General features: G+C 37.3%; 1 protein-coding gene across 6 annotated transcripts in view; it reads right to left on the bottom strand.

Annotated features, from left to right (window-relative positions):
• The window catches only part of LOC128987045 (disks large-associated protein 5-like), a 52,285-nt gene that overhangs the window by 7,075 nt on the left and 24,260 nt on the right, over positions 1 to 20,950 (bottom strand). For 5 of the 6 annotated variants that reach the window (XM_054407716.1, XM_054407731.1, XM_054407757.1 and 2 more), the window contains 4 exons: positions 16,842 to 17,010; positions 6,892 to 7,034; positions 5,305 to 5,575; positions 1,646 to 1,759 (listed from right to left, as the gene is read on the bottom strand). In XM_054407716.1, the coding sequence (XP_054263691.1) occupies positions 1,646 to 1,759; positions 5,305 to 5,575; positions 6,892 to 7,034; positions 16,842 to 17,010 (697 nt within the window). The remainder of the gene's footprint in view (positions 1 to 1,645; positions 1,760 to 5,304; positions 5,576 to 6,891; positions 7,035 to 16,841; positions 17,011 to 20,950) is intronic. The other variant, XM_054407740.1, reaches the window with a different exon arrangement.

The raw sequence follows: 20,950 nt of genomic DNA, 5'->3' as shown, positions 1-20,950 counted from the left end.
TTTAATACAATATTAAACTCAGGAACAGCTGATCGAAGATCTGATAACATCAGTGATAACAGTAGAGGAGATGACATGACGTAGACCTCCAGTCTGCTACCAGCCCTGCGCCGCGCCGGACCAAATCAGTATTATGATAGCGCTATCTAAATGTCAATCGTGTATTCGTACCGTATTAATGTTTTCTGTGTTCGTGTTCGTGTTTTAAACGTGTTTTTGACGAGTTGCAAGATTTGATAATGTTGTCTTCGCAAGGAAACATGTAAGCTGTTGAGCAATATCATTTTTGGACTATTTGACTGAGGTATGTAAAAAACCTATTATTGTCTTAACAATATAGTCCAGGGGCCAAAAACATGAATTTTGATTATTTTTTTCATGATGCAAGCCTACTTGGTCTCAAATCGTGTCATTGCATATTCTGTATCTTTGTCTTATATTGTTGGCTGTTCAGTTTTAAATGTTTTTGTTTACTACAGTATTTTTGTTTGTTTGTAATGTATAGGTACTTTATTCTAAATCTCATCAACTAAAATGATGATGGTGACTTTGCTACCTTCAAACAAGTTCGTGCCACTCATCTCCATCAATACTTTGCTTAAAATACCTACTTTGTATGGTCGCCAATTCATTTAAAAATTAAGTATTGTTAACCTCATTGTTTGTTACTCAATTTATATAGGCCCTTCTCGATTCATGGAAGAATCAGTATCCATATACGAAAAACACCTGCAGAAAGTAAATGCAATACCCGCGATACAGAAGCGTGGTGTCGTTGTGTTTCATTTGCGAAGGCATTTTTATTTAAATAATTCTTTGCATGTAATTATTGCTTTGTTTTATAATTTTTTGTTTTGACATTGCAAATGATGAGAAGTTTTTTGTCGCCGACACCGCAAGATACGCTCACATCACAAGTTTTGCCGCTACCATGAGTGACAATAATTGTGATATTGCAAAGACTGTATGCTCATGAGTGTTAGTTGCTGTGACTTTGGCAATCATCGGTGTATACCATCATATAAAAATAATTATTTCTCAGTACGCCTTGGCGGACCAGATAAAATCTGTTTGTGGGCCTGATGTGGTATATGGACTGTTTTTCATAGTAGACCAGTCAAAGTAGGCCTACTGGTTTCATGGTCGTTTAGAGGATTTAATGTTGTAGTGAATATCTTTTAACATATTTCTTTCATTTCTGTCATCAAGATTTAAGAGAAAAGTCCTGAACGACTTTTAGTAGACATCTTCTGTTACGTCGTGTGATGAGTCATAATTGGGAACAGGTTTGTCTTTAATACGTGCTGTAAAGACTGAAGATTGATTTTGTTTGTCGTTACTGTCATTTTAAAGAACTTCTACAAAGCTGCTACTCAAGATTTTAAACACAAACTAAAAAATCTTGGTGTAAAAAGAGTATACTTAAGAGTAATACTTGAGAGTAAAAGAGTATTACTTGGTGTAAAAGAGGAAAACCATGTGTCTAAAATATGTACAGAAATAATAACCACGTCCCTTCCCTAACTATAAGTACAATTCCATCCATCTCAGCATCTCTAATATATCTATATCTATTATTTGATTGATAATTTCATTTGTATGGGTTTATCTGTATATTTTAGTGTGTGCATTAGGCCTAACATACCAGACTTTTTGCAGCTGCTAGCTTCACAGGTCAAACATGAGGCTGGAGTTGCAACTTTAGCCATCAACCTCATGGACCGTCGAGGAGTTATGGGCGGCACATTTTCATCGGCTGCTGGAAAAGAGTTGTATGTATTACACACAAATAGAATGATCTCAAATACAGTATTTGGCTAATCTGAGGAAAAATTTATTTTTGTGCTGGTCGCATTAATTATTCAATTGTAATTTTGGGATCAATCCATGCCATATGAGAGAAGATTGACACTGATAGTATCTATTGTTCATAGATTAATAAGTAGATATAGAATATTTCAGCAATAATATGCAGAAATGTGTGATTCTTAAAGCCTCAGCTCGGATAATAGCAAGAGCCTTCCTATTGGATTCTAGTATAGAAGATTTATGTGAAATGGGGAAATGTGGAAAATCTCTATTAGTGAATTTCTCAAATAGGGAATAAGCTATTTATTACCATAGGTGTCACAGTAAGACCTAGACCCAGGACCAATTTAATACTTTGTTTTGATGTTCTAAGATGCCAAAAAAGCACCATCCGTCAAAATGTATATGTGTGTGTGTCTGTATGTCTGTTAGCACAATAGCTAAAAAACAAACTATCCCATTTTTATAAGATTTGATACAAACGTTAAAACAATCAAAAATTCTTTGAATTGAATCGTTGCATTGAATATAACATTTTTTGCTGCTTTAGACACCCCTAGTCAGATTTATTTATTTTATACTGACATAAACATTTTACTAAAATACCCATTCTGCAGCTAACCTGTAGACTAAGTGAATTTCAATTTACCTGATTGGATATCCGATTAAATCTACAGGTATTTGAATTACATTAGGTTTAACAAGTACCTAGGTTTGCTGCTAAAGGAGGGAAATAGATTGTGTTTGTAGTAAAATATTAATAGCTTCAAGTATAAAATAAATAAATGTGTAAAGTTAAAAAATATATCTAATAAAAAAAATAAAATAAAAATATCTACAAACAAGCACAATACAATAGTCGTTCTCCATAAGAATAACATGGATATTTAAAATTCGTTGAATAAATCTCTATAACCAATAACCATAAAAAACACTTTAATATACAAAATTATTTTTTTAGGCTCTTTAAAATAATTTTAAGATAATTTGAGGAATTTTTTGTTTTGAGGGTGAAAAACAAAAAAATGTCCACCCTACAATAACCTCTCCCCATAATACCCTGTTCCCTTGCTCCGATCATGCTAGTTCACAAACTCATACAAGTTTATCACACCCTACATCTTCAAGCCAAATTTCACCAAAATCGGACAAAAATTATGTTATCGCGAGTTCACGGATTGATACATAAATCCATACAACAATACATAATAAAAATTTGAATGAATTATATTTGTAGCTTCTAGAAACATCAAAATAAAAAAGTATATCAGTTCCGGGTCTAAGTCTTACCCTGCCCCTATGGTAATAGCTACTAACTTCTTTTAAGAGAAATTCGCTAAAAACTCACACTTTATTACCCTCCCTGTAGCAGTAAACCATAAGTACTACCTTGTTAAACCTAATGCTATTTAAATCTATACTCTATACTATTATATAAAAATCTAATGGTGTCTGTCTGTATGTGTATTACTAATAGGTGCAAAAATTACTGAACCAACTGGGCTTAAATTTCACAAAAATATAGCTACCATACCAAGGACCATTATATGACTATTCATACTTCGATACTGACCGTGGGCTTTGCCCCTTTGGCTTTAAAAGTTCTGAGGTGAGGATTTTAAAAGTAAATATTGATTGGTCTCCATGGATGCAATGAGAATACTCACAATGTTTACATTTGCTTTGACATTTCCATGTAAACAAAAAGAAGAACTGCCAAATTGCACATTTCACATTTGAAGACAGCTGATCCAATGAAATTAAATATAATATTTCAGACAATTATGTGGTTGGTTTATTTAATCTAAAAATGTATCAAAGATCATTTTTTCAAAACTGTGTCAATGATTGATAGAAATAAAAAAAATTTTAAAATATTCTAAAAGCGTTGCTGTATTAACTTAGGCTCTGCTTTCGATTTTTGAAGTGTCTCAAGTGTTATGAAAATAATGTTATTGATATATTTTCATGGAAACAGTAAGAAAATTACAATGTATAGATGTTTTGTATGAATTTGTAGGCTACTTTAAATAAATTCGAACTGCTTAACATGTGTTAGATTAACTTACATAACTTGCACATCACATTGGTTTTTTTTTATATGTATATTTAGGTAAATTTAGTAATTGTGTTTTGCTAAACCTATGCTTAAATTAAACTAAAGAATATCATCAATAACTAAATTGTACGTCGTCATTGATTTTTGTGTTCTAAAATCTGATGTATATGTGTAACTATATTTAATTATCAAATGGTAATACAAAATACTCTTATTTTTCTTAACATAACTTTCAGTTCTGTGACGGCCCCAAAAATTCCCAGACCCATTGCATATCAGCTGGGGAGGTTTTTGCTACACACCCTCAAGAAACCCTGTCAATACCGTCACAAAAGCTTTGATTTATTTCAAATATAAAAGGAGGGTCTGTAATATTGGACTGTGTTAACATCCCAACTTTTTGCGTCAGCCAGTTGCCTCACCATGGAATATTCCGTCAGCCATGGCTCAGCGCTAGGCCAGGCCAACGTTCTCGAAAGTGTAACGCACGTGGCTGGAATTCGCTGAGACAGCTCAGCAGGTCGCTCGATGAAATCAGTTAATAATGCGCAGCTACAGTTTGCCTAACGCCCTGAGGAATCGTTAGGCAGCAGCACTGTCCAGCGTTTGCACTGACATCACGCGGCATAGCCGCAACGTGATTGGCTGGTTCCCCTCCACGCCCAACTCTGCGCTATGGACGGAGAACACCCAGTTGAGTTAGTCTAAATTCTAAATTCAATTCGGTCGGTCATGTAAATTTCCGCATCGCGTTGCCTTTCCCCATTCTTCTAAAATATATTTTATCATGAAAATCTGTACCTTAACTTTGTAGATCTTAACAACTCATTCCGAAATTGTATTCTCTCTTTCTTCTCGAAGTTTGTAAACTAAACGTAGATTAATCATACAGCAAGTCGGAAGCTACGTATTATTGTTTTGTCATAAGTTTAATAAACGACTTATTCTTAGCGCATTTCATTGTTTCATTCGGCCACCTGTCACAGTTCACATTTACTTCATTTGATAAATTTATTATTTGTGTTTTACCACACCACTGATTAAATTAAACCAAGTAAAATATCACAAAACTAAGCAGTACACAGTGTTCTTTTAAGTAAACATTTCTATTAAGGCCATAAAAGTTGAATTTTGTTTCTAAAAGCGTTGGCCGATGTGTAACTATTATATGCAGCAGATGTAAAGATTGAAATGTTTCTATTTTGTGTCCTCTTCCTGATGCAAAGCACGGGTACAACAGCTAGTAGGGAATAAAGCTGACAGGTTTAAGTTAAGGAAATATTTAAATGAGAATAATCTAATCATTAATCTAAAATGAAAATAGTCCCCTAAGAATAGTCCTATTTATTTATTTATTTTATTTACTGCGGAGGGGGTATTAAAAAAAATTATATATAGGTAACATAACATAACAACATTTTTAAGGAAAATATTACCAGTTTCATGTTCTTCATTTTCAAAAGTTTCTTCAAAGGTTGCATCTTTAGTGTCTACACTTTTTTCAATTTTTATTCTAACTTCAGTGTTTTCATTCTCTTCAATTTTAATATCGGCAGGTGACGGTATTGTAGACAATAAGGATCTTCTCTTTTTAGTTGACTCTGTTAACTTTTTCCAGTTATTCTTCCGTGCACTCTTAGGTGTTCCAAAAGATTCTGGCGAAGCAAGTTTACTCTTTGGTGTCAAATCATTAGTTGCTTGGTGAACCTAGAAACAATATATAAATATAGGAAATTAACAAACCTTTATAACCTTAATTTTCATGCATATTACCCAGTTTTCACTGCGGTTAAAATTCACGCATGATTCCCAATTTTCCCGGAATTCCCAGTCGCTGACAGCCCTGAATAACCTAAATTAAACTATGCCATTTTAGGAAACACTATGCTGTGGAGTCATAAACTCTGTACTTTTGTTGTGGAAACATGTTTTAAAATTAGTGATTAATTTCAAAGGTTGTTTAGAACACATTTCAACATTGGTTGAGATGGAGTCGTTCCAGATTGAAAAACTATATAGAACTGGATAAAAGTGTTTAGCGATACAGCTTCTGTCTGGTTGGCAGATTAATCTGACTGTGATTTCAACCAATGGAGTTGTTTAAAGTTCAAGGTTTTTTAAGGTTGCCTCAAGGATTTGCTCGAAACAAAGCAATGAATAACATAGGAAATTCAATAACTGAAGAATTGCCGAAACGAGTATTTGATAGTTTTATAGCAACTCAAGAAATGTTGTTTATAACCAAATGTAGGTATTAGAAATGTAGATATTTTAAGCACCTCAATTGAAGAACTATGTTCTCAAGAAATGTAAAAATGACTCTTATCAGGTTCAAATGACATGAGATAAGCTTTGTCTTAATGTCCTATTTATTTGTATAGGGCTAATAGTATTTAATTTGTATGTTTATAAATCAGGGGTTGTTCTCATTGCCTCACTCTGCCTACAGTAACGAATCAGTGCGGTTTGTAACACAGGGTTGGTACTAAATTTGGAAAACCAAATTCCCTAACTTTTCCAGGTTTTCTAGACTGATATTTATACTTTTTCCAGGTATACCGCAAGTCGATATCGACCAATCAAAATCAAGAAATATTAGAAAAAATTTTAATATTTAACTTATTTAACCATTCCCAAATACAAAACTTGTTTCAAACTATGTACATAACGATTCCTCCCATGTACCGATAAATAACTATCGATATAAAAATGTGCATCAGTGCTTATGTCGTTCTTTTTGCCATTGGTCATCAACCTGATAAAAAACATGTTTAGAGCAAAACGTAGCATATCTGTAAAAAAAGTAGTCTTTCAGGAGAAATTCCAGAACTTTTTCATAATTCCCTAACTTTACCAGACCAACCAAATTCCCTGACTTTTCCAGGTTTTCCCTGACCGTACCAGCCCTGGTAACGCCATTTTTTCTCTCAGGAAATTGAGCTATGTAAACTCTATATAAGTTAAGCCAAGCCTAACAAAAACTCAAAAATGGATATTTTGTTAAAATAGAATTTCTAGCTTACAAGTGCACTGGATGGTCTGCCTATCCCCGAGAGTCGCATGGCTATGTAAGGTGAAGGAGAGTTGGAGCGTGTCCGATTCCTGTTCAGCAGCACACTGCTAATGACAGGCTTCACACTTGTAGTGGGTGTCTGTATTGGCTCCTCTATAAAATAACCAATGTTAGGCTACTTATATTTAAACAAATAATCACATGTAATTCAGTTTAAGAGAATCAGATAATAAAACCATCTACACCATCAAGCTATAAAAATAAAAATAAAATATAAAAAATTTCTAGGTCAAAACATACATTAAATAAATGGTATCAGCTTGTCAACAATCAGTGGTAAGCGGTGGGGGTAACGATGATATTTGATATGGAAAAATCACAAAAGCTGCAATAACTTTTGAACCGTGATTGTTAGAGCAATGGGGGTTGCACTATTTTGTTTAGAATTAAGGACCATAAAACACATTAATTTTACTCAAAACCAACTTTTTATCCGAATTAGATTTTTTTATTGTAAGGGGTTTTTATGGGGAACTTAAGTTAGGCTACAATAACTTTTGGACAGTAATGTTTACGGGAATGGGATCTGTACCATTTTGTTCAAAATCTAAAGGACTATCTATAATATTAAAACGAAACAGTGTTTTTTTATTTCACGATTCTGAATCAACCACTCGACGGATTTTCATGATTTTTGTGTTGAAAGAAAGATAATTTTGAGAACTAGGGAATGTCGAAGCCATAATTTTAGTTTAGGGTCCCAGTTTTTTAGAAATTAAGTTTTAATTTTTAAAAAGTCTAGCAGCCGACGCTAGCAATTTTAAGTATTTTCAATGCTGGTTAAACTAACAGCTGGTTTATAACTGTCATTGAATAATGTTTATGTTACGAGTTGTTTGTTTACAAAAGTATTGTTCGTTGGTGTTTGCCTACATACTATTTTACTTTAAAATGTAGGTAGTTTTCCTCTACCGTGAAGGATCTGCGTTATCAGGAAATGTGTTATTTTGAACTAAACATCTCAAACACTTGCGTTTACTCAAGTTTTGTCGTAAATGCAATATTTGTAAGTACAGTATTTAGTTTATGCATTGCAAATTTCAACTCATATTTGGGAAATATTTTTTCAGCCGTTTATCGCTTAATTGTTTAAGATATAAGTGGTTTACGTGTTGATACCTACTTCTTTTTCTGTATGTTTGAATGTGAGTATGTCGGTATACTAAAATTTTGGTTAGTAATGAAAGCGTCAATCGGTGTAGTAGGTCTCTATAAAACTGTCAAATAAACTGCAGGGTGCAGCAGAAACCAAAGACGACTCATACCATACCAACTATCCCCGTAGTACTGATGATTCAGAAACTTGGGCACTGACCAAAGAACCGAAAAACCTTAATACTGGGTTAGATAATAAAGTGCAGAGAAAATATACAGACCAGTTCAAGATATCGGCCCGGAGGTCGAAATAAAATACCCCCGCCGCAGCAAACCTGCCGACTAAGCGAATTTCCATTTGTCTTAATTGATTTTCAATTAAATATATTTTAATAACATTAGGTTTAACGAGTACCTAGGTTTGCTGCTACAAGGAAACTAATAAAGTTTGTTTTTTTGTAAAATATTGATAGCTTAGTACAAAATAAATAAATTTGATCAAAATACAAAATATATCCATAAGCAAGCAAACTACAACATTTGACAATATTCTCCATAAGAATAACATGGGAATTTTAAATTTAAAATTTTTTTAATTTTCTCCGTTATTATTAACCGAACAAAAATACTTTTAAATACTAAATTAATTGTTTTTTTAAGCTCTTTAAAAAGGTCTAAAGAGAAATTGGGAAATTTTGTGTTTTGAGGGTCAAAAGTGAGATAAACTAATTTTTACCCCATAAAACCCCCCGTAAAACCCCGTTCCCATGGTCCGATCATGCTGGTTCGCGTACTCATTCAAGTTTATCCCGCTTTACACCCTTAAACCAAATTTCATCAAAATCGGACAAAAATTACTCAAGTTATCGCGTTCACGGACGTATATATATATAAGTCTATATTAATAAATGAAATAAATAATTAAACATTTAGTACCCTTTTTTTTAGTTATTAATTTATTGATAATAGTCTATATATATATATACATATATAAAAATTTGAACGAATGGTGTTTTTGGCCTCTGGGGACATCAAAATGAAAAAGTAAATCGGTCCCGGGTCTAGGTCTTACCGTGCCACCTACGGTAATAGCTACTTCCCTATAGGGAAATTCGCTAAAAGAACAGAGAGCTAAGAGAAATGTGTTAACACCCAAATATAGGGATGCTTTCCAGAAGTAGGTAGCTTGGATGAACATGCTGTGCATAAACTTTTAAAAAGTATATTCCAAGGAGTACCATACGATAAACGGGAAATATCAAGTTATGAAATGCATCCTCAGACTGGGATCTAAATTTTGAAGAGGCAGGTGATAGAAGAGAATCCTAATAAAAGTTTCAGTGGTCACGGAGGTAAGATAAGATACGGTAAGTACATAAGTAGTACAGTATGCAATTGGGGGTGGCATGTAGCTACTCTATTCAAAACCAGTGTGAATCGGTCGCCAATCTCACTTTAAGATTTTTCAAATCTACACAAATGCTGTTTTATGGTAAAATTATCGGATTTAAAATGCATTATCACCACATTTTAGGTCTATATTCGAATGGAATAAATAGGTGGTTACGTTACATTTGTTTATAAGGTGGTCTTCCCCATTAAAACTGCCAGAATTTGTGTCTATGCATGTAAACTAGATGTTCTGAATTATTCTGATTTAGTTGACAACTCGATTCCCGTATGTAGCCACCAGCCACCAGCTCGTAACATATTAATTTTAATAAAGACCGGATTTTTTTTCTAAATTCCAATTTTTTGTTATTTTATTAGGGTTTTATGTGAAAATAACTTAAAAGTAATTTATACGGTGATGGGATTCGTACCATCTTATTCATAATTTAAAGGACTATAACATACTAAATTTTTATCAAAAATCGCTCAGGCCAATTTTGAGAAAATCCTATTTTTTCCTTAGTTTATGGGTTTTTATGGGGAAAATCAACGTTAAAGATCAAAATTTAAAAAAATAAAAAACTACTGGAGATACCATGGTTTAGTACTTACATACCAAATTTCATCAGTCGGACTACAGGTGTGCTCTGTAACTCTGTACACATCCACACACACAGACATAATTTTGAAAACCACTTTTTTTGGTTCAGGGGGACCCTAAACGGATATATCCACTCAAAACTCCAATTTGAAAATTTTGACAAAAACAATACTTTCTCCGTATACTATGTAGGCTATAGAAGGAGAAAGTAAAAAACTTATTAATAACTAATTAGTACTAGTGACATGCTTACCAATGAAAAATAAGTACTCAAAGTTTTTATTAAAATAAATAAATTAATAACATACAGAGGAGTGTGATGGCTGGTAGACAACATGTTAACACTTTCACTACCAAAAGACATAGGCAACCTCATACAGAGGAGTCTGCCAGCTGGTACACAACATGTTAACACATTCACTACCAGGAGACACAAGCCACCTCATACAGATGAGTGTGACGGCTGGTAGACAACATGTTAACACATTCACTATCAGATCAGGTGACACAAGCCACCTGATATAGAGGAGTGTGATGGCTGGTAGACAACATGTTAACACATTCACTACCAGGAGACACAAGACACCTCATACAGAGGAGTGTGACGGCTGGTAGACAACATGTTAACACATTCACTACTAGTAGGCACAAGCCACCTCATACAAAAGAGTGTGACAGCTGGTAGACAACATGTTAACACATTCACTACCAGAAGACACAAGCCACCTCATACAGAGGAGTGACGGCTGGTAGACAACATGTTAACACATTCACTACCAGAAGACACAAGCCACCTCATACAGAGGAGTGTGACGGCTGGTAGAGGACATGTTAACACATTCACTATCAGATCAGGTGACACAAGCCACCTCATACAAAGGAGTGTGACAGCTGGTAGACAACATGTGAACACATTCACTACCAGGAGACGCAAGCCACCTCATACAGAGGAGTGACGGCTGGTAAAAACATGTTAACACATTCACTACCAGGAGACACAAGCCACCTCATACAGAGGAGTGACGGCTGGTAGACAACATGTTAACACATTCACTATCAGGAGACACAAGCCACCTCATACAGAGGAGTGAAGGCTGGTAGACAACATGTTAACACATTCACTATCAGGAGACACAAGCCACCTCATACAGAGGAGTGAAGGCTGGTAGACAACATGTTAACACATTCACTACCAGGAGACACAAGCCACCTCATACAGAGGAGTGACGGCTGGTAGACAACATGTTAACACATTCACTATCAGGAGACACAAGCCACCTCATACAGAGGAGTGAAGGCTGGTAGACAACATGTTAACACATTCACTATCAGGAGACACAAGCCACCTCATACAGAGGAGTGAAGGCTGGTAGACAACATGTGAACACATTCACTACCAGGAAACACAAGCCACCTGATACAGAGGAGTGTGACAGCTGGTAGAACACATGTTAACACATTCACTACTAGGAGGCCCAAGCCACCTCATACAGAAGAGTGTGACAGCTGGTAGACAACATGTGAACACATTCACTACCAGGAAACACAAGCCACCTCATACAGAGGAGTGACGGCTGGTAGACAACATGTTAACACATTCACTACCAGGAGACACAAGCCACCTCATACAGAGGAGTGACGGCTGGTAGACAACATGTTAACACATTCACTATCAGGAGACACAAGCCACCTCATACAGAGGAGTGACGGCTGGTAGACAACATGTTAACACATTCACTACCAGGAGACACAAGCCACCTCATACAGAGGAGTGACGGCTGGTAGACAACATGTTAACATATTCACTATCAGGAGACACAAGACACCTCATACAGAGGAGTGACGGCTGTTAGACAACATGTTAACACATTCACTACCAGGAGACACAAGCCACCTCATACAGAGGAGTGACGGCTGGTAGACAACATGTTAACACATTCACTACCAGGAGACACAAGCCACCTCATACAGAGGAGTGACGGCTGGTAGACAACATGTTAACACATTCACTACCAGGAGACACAAGCCACCTCATACAGAGGAGTGACGGCTGGTAGACAACATGTTAACACATTCACTACCAGGAGACGCAAGCCACCTCATACAGAGGAGTGACGGCTGGTAGACAACATGTTAACACATTCACTACCAGGAGACGCAAGCCACCTCATACAGAGGAGTGACGGCTGGTAGACAACATGTTAACACATTCACTATCAGGAGACACAAGCCACCTCATACAGAGGAGTGAAGGCTGGTAGACAACATGTGAACACATTCACTACCAGGAAACACAAGCCACCTCATACAGAGGAGTGACGGCTGGTAGACAACATGTTAACACATTCACTACCAGGAGACGCAAGCCACCTCATACAGAGGAGTGAAGGCTGGTAGACACCATGTGAACACATTCACTACCAGGAAACACAAGCCACCTCATACAGAGGAGTGACGGCTGGTAGACAACATGTTAACACATTCACTACCAGGAGACACAAGCCACCTCATACAGAGGAGTGACGGCTGGTAGACAACATGTTAACACATTCACTATCAGGAAACACACGGCTAGTAGACAACATGTTAACACATTCACTACCAGGAGACACAAGCCACCTCATACAGAGGAGTGACGGCTGGTAGACAACATGTTAACACATTCACTACCAGGAGACACAAGCCACCTCATACAGATGAGTGTGACGGCTGGTAGACAACATGTTAACACATTCACTACCAGGAGACACAAGCCACCTCATACAGAGGAGTGAAGGCTGGTAGACAACATGTTAACACATTCACTATCAGGAGACACAAGACATCTCATACAGAGGAGTGTGACGGCTGGTAGACAACATGTTAACACATTCACTACCAGGAAACACACGGCTAGTAGACAACATATTAACACATTCACTATCAGGAGACACAAACCACCTCATACAGAGGAGTGACGGCTGGTAGACAACATGTTAACACATTCACTATCAGGAGACACAAGCCACCTCATACAGAGGAGTGACGGCTGGTAGACAACATGTTAACACATTCACTACCAGGAGACACAAGCCACCTCATACAGAGGAGTGACGGCTGGTAGACAACATGTTAACACATTCACTATCAGGAGACACAAGACACCTCATACAGAGGAGTGACGGCTGTTAGACAACATGTTAACACATTCACTACCAGGAGACACAAGCCACCTCATACAGAGGAGTGACGGCTGGTAGACAACATGTTAACACATTCACTACCAGGAGACACAAGCCACCTCATACAGAGGAGTGACGGCTGGTAGACAACATGTTAACACATTCACTACCAGGAGACACAAGCCACCTCATACAGAGGAGTGACGGCTGGTAGACAACATGTTAACACATTCACTACCAGGAGACGCAAGCCACCTCATACAGAGGAGTGACGGCTGGTAGACAACATGTTAACACATTCACTACCAGGAGACGCAAGCCACCTCATACAGAGGAGTGACGGCTGGTAGACAACATGTTAACACATTCACTATCAGGAGACACAAGCCACCTCATACAGAGGAGTGAAGGCTGGTAGACAACATGTGAACACATTCACTACCAGGAAACACAAGCCACCTCATACAGAGGAGTGACGGCTGGTAGACAACATGTTAACACATTCACTACCAGGAGACGCTAGCCACCTCATACAGAGGAGTGAAGGCTGGTAGACACCATGTGAACACATTCACTACCAGGAAACACAAGCCACCTCATACAGAGGAGTGACGGCTGGTAGACAACATGTTAACACATTCACTACCAGGAGACACAAGCCACCTCATACAGAGGAGTGACGGCTGGTAGACAACATGTTAACACATTCACTATCAGGAAACACACGGCTAGTAGACAACATGTTAACACATTCACTATCAGGAAACACACGGCTAGTAGACAACATGTTAACACATTCACTACCAGGAGACACAAGCCACCTCATACAGAGGAGTGACGGCTGGTAGACAACATGTTAACACATTCACTACCAGGAGACACAAGCCACCTCATACAGATGAGTGTGACGGCTGGTAGACAACATGTTAACACATTCACTACCAGGAGACACAAGCCACCTCATACAGAGGAGTGAAGGCTGGTAGACAACATGTTAACACATTCACTATCAGGAGACACAAGACATCTCATACAGAGGAGTGTGACGGCTGGTAGACAACATGTTAACACATTCACTACCAGGAAACACACGGCTAGTAGACAACATATTAACACATTCACTATCAGGAGACACAAACCACCTCATACAGAGGAGTGTGAGAGCTGGTAGACAACATGTTAACACATTCACTACCAGGAGACTCAAGCCACCTCATACAGAGGAGTGACGACTGGTAGACAACATGTTAACACATTCACTACCAGAAGACTCAAGCCACCTCATACAGAGTAGTGTGAGAGCTGGTAGACAACATGTTAACACATTCACTACCAGGAGACACAAGCCACCTCATACAGAGGAGTGTGAGAGCTGGTAGACAACATGTTAACACATTCACTACCAGGAGACTCAAGCCACCTCATACAGAGGAGTGTGAGAGCTGGTAGACAACATGTTAACACATTCACTACCAGGAGACTCAAGCCACCTCATACAGAGGAGTGACGGCTGGTAGACAACATGTTAACACATTCACTACCAGGAGACACAAGCCACCTCATACAGAGGAGTGTGAGAGCTGGTAGACAACATGTTAACACATTCACTATCAGGAGACACAAGCCACCTCATACAGAAGAGTGTGACAGCTGGTAGACAACATGTTAACACATTCACTGCCAGGAGACTCAAGCCACCTCATACAGAGGAGTGACGACTGGTAGACAACATGTTAACACATTCACTACCAGGAGACTCAAGCCACCTCATACAGAGGAGTGTGAGAGCTGGTAGACAACATGTTAACACATTCACTACCAGGAGACTCAAGCCACCTCATACAGAGGAGTGACGACTGGTAGACAACATGTTAACACATTCACTACCAGGAGACTCAAGCCACCTCATACAGAGGAGTGTGAGAGCTGGTAGACAACATGTTAACACATTCACTACCAGGAGACACAAGCCACCTCATACAGAGGAGTGTGAGAGCTGGTAGACAACATGTTAACACATTCACTACCAGGAGACACAAGACACCTCATACAGAGGAGTGACGGCTGTTAGACAACATGTTAACACATTCACTACCAGGAGACTCAAGCCACCTCATACAGAGGAGTGACGACTGGTAGACAACATGTTAACACATTCACTACCAGGAGACTCAAGCCACCTCATACAGAGGAGTGTGAGAGCTGGTAGACAACATGTTAACACATTCACTACCAGGAGACTCAAGCCACCTCATACAGAGGAGTGACGACTGGTAGACAACATGTTAACACATTCACTATCAGGAGACACAAGCCACCTCATACAGAAGAGTGTGACGCCTGGTAGACAACATGTTAACACATTCACTAGGTTACAGACACAAGACATGTTGATCATATTATTCACCATTATAACACATGTTAATTACTAATCTTACTAATATTATAAATGTGAAAGTTTGTGTTTGTTTGTTTGTTTGAAGTTCAATCACGCATTAACTACTGGACGGATTGGGCTGAAATTTTGCATGATGATACCTCATATTCCCGATTAACATATAGGCATATTCTTATCTCAAAAACCCTTTCGGGCTCCGCCCCAGTGGCTCTGTAGTTCCCCATGTTAACCTTATGAGTATTCATATTTAAAGGGAATTAAAGAATTTAGTCAGCTGTTTCAACTAAAAAAGTTGTTTCTATGATATGGAAAGTATTAAAAAGTTATGAGATTTACCAACAGGGTACAGCACTATTATTTTTTTGCATTTATGAAAACAGCTTATTTGAACTATAAGCAGCAACAAAAAACAGTGATTGGCAATGAGAACTAACTGTCAAAGTAGGATTGTTTACTGTTATGTTTATGTTTTTAATTGCATGAATAATTTGTGATGTTTTGCAAAGTTTTAATTAATTATTTTTCTCTATTGTTTAGGTGCAGTGGTAGAACATTATGGCTATGGTAGATGTGTAATACTATAGTATAGCGTAAATTTTATTATAGTAAACAGTTTTGTTCAAATGTGTCCTACCCCATTGCAAAAGCTAAGTTAGAGTATAACACTGCAATAAACATTTTGCACTTATATGCCAACCCCGTACGAAGGACGGGTAATCAGCTAGTATTTAAGTTATAAGTGAGTAAAAGTGTAATTAAATAAATGGTACCGGTATCAGCAATCTGACACATACTTTCTTCAATTAGCTTGTCAACAACCTAGCGGTATAGGTAAGCGGTGGGAGTAACCATAATATTTCATGGGGAAAATAACAAAAGTTGCAATAACTTTTGAACAATTATTTTTAAAACAATAGAGCTTGCACTATTTTATTTAGAGTAAAAAGGAGCACAACACACTAAACTTTAATTAAAATTGTTCTGGTCTTTGTTGTAAAAATCCAATTTTTCTATTATTTGATGAGAAATCACTATTAAAAATAAAAATTTCAAAAACCATAAAAAGCCTCAAGATACTGATAGATCTGGAAGCGTACCATAACTACATACAAAATTTCATCCAAATCAGACCACAGGTGGATTCTCAGTACACATCTACACACCTACACATACAGACGTCACTTCATTTTGACAAAAACAATACTTTCTCCATATACTTCCTCTGTATAGGGGTAGAAAGTAAAAAATTATACCTTTGGACTCTGGTTTCAGGCTGTCCTTTATCTTAATTAATTTTTCAGATTCTTTTTTGGTTGGTTTTTTGGCTGGACGTCGTTTCTTTTTACGTTCTGGCTCAGGCATAACCCAATTATTGTTCTTGAGACTATCCAATGCTGTGTATCGCTTGTCTAAAGACTCCACCTGGACAGACAATTCTTATAATGTAAAAAATGTTGTTTTATAGAATAATTGAGAAAATTGTACATAAATGCAAGCAACATAAGAGAATAAATGTTGTATTAATTAAAGGAGCTTCCGTCTAGATAATTGACAGGTATATAAATCTTTTTTATTTGATTTACAACAAAAACAATTCTGTTTCAGATACATTCAATTTTGGGTTAACTCAGCTCAGTGTTCAACAACATTAACAATACATAATCTATTATTATTATCATTATTAGTTTAGAATTCACTCTTTTTTTATTTTGCAAAAATATATTTATAACCGGGTGGTTAAAGATATAATATTATGTTTTTATTTTGTAGTGTTTTTAGTCACATGTTTTATTTTGACCAATTCCTACTTACTATTAATGATTATTAATTGAAAATGTCATATGGTTAAATCAAATAGAAGTTTTGTTACGTTCATCAAGGAGCATGAGTTTTTTTATTAGCTAAGAATTTAAACTATTCATTTAGAACATTGGTGCCGAAACCCGGGAATCAACTAAATGTCAAATAAAGAAATTGTAACAAGGTCCAATGACCCTTGTAAGACAACAAGATGGTGAAGATAAGTTAAGTGGTAAGTCAGTTCCTAACACAGCAAAATCTCACAAAACTAGTTCGAGTAAAAGTGGAAATAGAAGTGTTATAGAAGTTGTTGATGAGCTTATAAAGATAGGAAGAGGAGACAGCTGTGATAATCTCTTCTGCACAAGCAAATGCTTTAGCAGAAAAGGCTTTGGCTGACAGAAGACTTGCTCAATTGCAAGAAGAAGCCAAGCTGAAGAAAATAAATAGAAGTCAAGAAGAGGTTACTTGAAGGTCTTTCACCTCTTAGTCAGGGATCGTCTAGAGGTAGCAAGTCATCACGGCGGATGCTCGATTCACCTCTAAAAGAGCCAATATCGACTAAGGAAGCTGTAGAAAAGTGGATGCAGGTGAAGGAAATTGACAAATCTGAGCAGAAATTTGGTTTGGAGCCTTGTGGCATGAATGAGATGAAGACTTTGAGAAAAGAAGAATTCATACTGCGACATGACAATCAGTCTAGTATTTGGCCTCGAGAAGAACATCGTGCTGACCCTTGAGATGCAAAGACTGAAGCGCTGGAGCTCAATGGAAAAGATAGGAAGCATATTCTTCGAGATCTATAGTGTTCCCCTCAACATATGCAACCTAAACCTCAAAGTTATCCAATTGACAAAGGGAATCAAATGGAAATGTAGTGTTAAATAAAGGATATTTAACTAACGTAGAGAAATTGGTTAGAGACAAGATGCCTGCTAGAGTGTTGATCTGCTCTTTCAAGCTTCAGCGGTGATCTTGACCAATGGCCCGCTTGGATAGCTGAGTAGGCCTACAATCATTCGACTGAATTGAATGATTATACGGACTTAGAGAATCTTCAAAGACTACAGAAGCCCCTGTCCGGAAAACAAAGGAAATGATTTCAGCCCTATTGATATATCCCGAAAACGTAAAAGAATTTATTAATTTGTTGGAAAATCGTTTCGGAAGACCATAAATCATAATTAAGAACATAATTGCAAGTGTGAGAAGTCGCCCACCTACAAAAGATTACAAGCCTGACACTTTGGTGACTTTCAGTGATATGGTGTGAAACTTAGTGGTGACTGTGAAGTCCTAGCAAGATCACTATCTGTTCAACCCCCAACTGATGGAAGAATTGACGGATAAGCTATCCACCAACATGAAACTTAACTGGGGAATGCACGTCACATCACCCCAGTCTCAAATAAAACATCCTGTCAGCCTGAACACTTTTTCAACATGGCTTTCTTCTATGGCAGATGCAGCAACTATATGTGATCCTAGTGTGTCATCTTTAACTTGGAACTACAAAAGTGCAACAAGTGGGAATTCAAACAAAAAAAACTATGTGCTTATCCAAGAAGAAAGTGACAAAAAACCTGGAAAGCGGATGTGTCTTTGCTGTAAGAAAAAAGAACATTACTCGCTCATAAGAGCAGTAGCATGGATGTAAAACTTCATTTCCAATGCGAGGTGTAAATCTGAGAGAAATACAGATGCGAGTCTTGGTATTGAAGAGCTTAAACCAGCTGAAGAAACCTGCTTCAGACTTTCACAACTAAAATCTTTTACCAAAGAAATGAAGAATCTTGAGGAGAACAAGCCAGTTCCTTGAGAAAGTAGACTTTATAAGCTAAGCCCTATTTTGTCAGGGAACTTATTGAAAATGAGAGGAAGGACTGAATATGGGAACTAAATCAGTCAATACTTGAAAAATCCAACAATTTTAGATCCTAAACATCGACTTACAGTCCTATTGATCCAACATGAACATGAACAGGCAGCTCATTAGGGTCAAGAAACTGTGGCAAATAATTTTAGACAACGATTTTGGGTAATCCGTTTGAAGCGAGCAATTAGGAGCTGTTGGGCAAATTGTAAGAAATGTCAGCTGTGCAGAAACACACCTAAAAATCCTGAGATGGGTCCCCTTCCAGCGAACAGATTAGAACCTTATGGACATCCATTCACCTGTGTGGCTGCGGATTATTTTGGGCCTCTGGATGTCACTATTATAGGTCGCAGAAGAGAAAAGCGATATGGAGTGTTGTTCACATATCTGTCAGTGTGAGCGGTACACTTGGAGATTGCAGCTTCTCTCAATAAGGACTCGGCAATTCTTGTAGGAGATTTGTAGCAAGACGGGGTTGTCCTTCCCAATTGATATCAGACAATGGTACCAACTTTAATGGTGCAGAGAAGGAATAAAAAAAGTACTTGAGTCGTTTGACAATGAACAAATTAAGACGTTCTGCGTGGGGAAGATAATGAAGTGGACTTTTCTACCACCGTCGGCCCTCACATGGGTGGGTGCACGAACGTCTTATACAATCTGTGAAGAAATGTTTAAGATTGATTTTAAATGCCCAAGCTCCCAAAGAAGAAAGGTTGACAACTCTATTATGTGAAGTAGAATACATATTGAACAATAGATCCTTATTCCCTGTATCAGAAGACCCTAATCCCTAATCCCTAATCCCTAGCTCCCTTTGACACCGAACCACTTTCTCCAGGGAGGAGCAGATAGAGTCACACCAACTGTCATTATAAAGGAGAAGTACCTGCATAGGCAATGGAAGATCTCACAGGACCTGGCAGACCAATTTTGGAAATGTTAGCTGAGAGAATATTTGCCCTTACTCAACAAACGCTACAAGTGGGACACAAGACAAGAAAATCTGCAAGTCGGAAACATGTTCCTTATAACGGATGAGGGTGAAAACCAAGCCAGAGGACATTAGGCTAAGGGCATAGTGGAGGCGGTACACCCTGGGCGAGATGGCCAAGATAAAGTAGGGGATGTCCGAACAGCCACCGGAGTCTGGAGGAGACCTGTAACCAAACTGGTGAAGCTGATGACCTGAGAAACCCCCCTGAGAGAAATTTGATAAATTAAGATTATGTATTATGTTTTGATTTTCTACTGTTTCATTATGACTAATACTTGCTATTAATGATTAATAATTGAAAATGTCATACGGTTAAATAAAATATTAGTTTTGTGATGTTCATCAAGGAGAATGGGTTATTTTATTAGCTAAGAATTTAAAAATATTAATTTTGAACATTGGTGCCGAATAAACTATTCATTTTGAACACGGGTAATGAGTAGTTTTTACGGAAAGTAAATAAAGAAACTAGTCTTATAAACTATCTTTGGGGTCTTTCAATAAAACAACTTCTTAGGGTCCGCAATAATTTAACTATTTGGAGAAGTGCTTTTATGGCTTTAATTAATCTGCACCAGTAAGATGAGATATGAAGGATTGGAACGGAAGTCTTCACATTTTTACTAAAGGATTTTTTAACTAGGCCTAACCAGTTTTAAAATTCAGGGGGGATAAACCAAGCTCTTTTA

This window comes from Macrosteles quadrilineatus, unplaced genomic scaffold (assembly GCF_028750875.1).
Source record: "Macrosteles quadrilineatus isolate MER2022 unplaced genomic scaffold, UCM_ALF_1.0 Scaffold_1__1_contigs__length_201487025, whole genome shotgun sequence".
Lineage (NCBI taxonomy): Eukaryota > Metazoa > Arthropoda > Insecta > Hemiptera > Cicadellidae > Macrosteles > Macrosteles quadrilineatus.
This window is presented reverse-complemented; position numbering and strand designations above follow the sequence as displayed.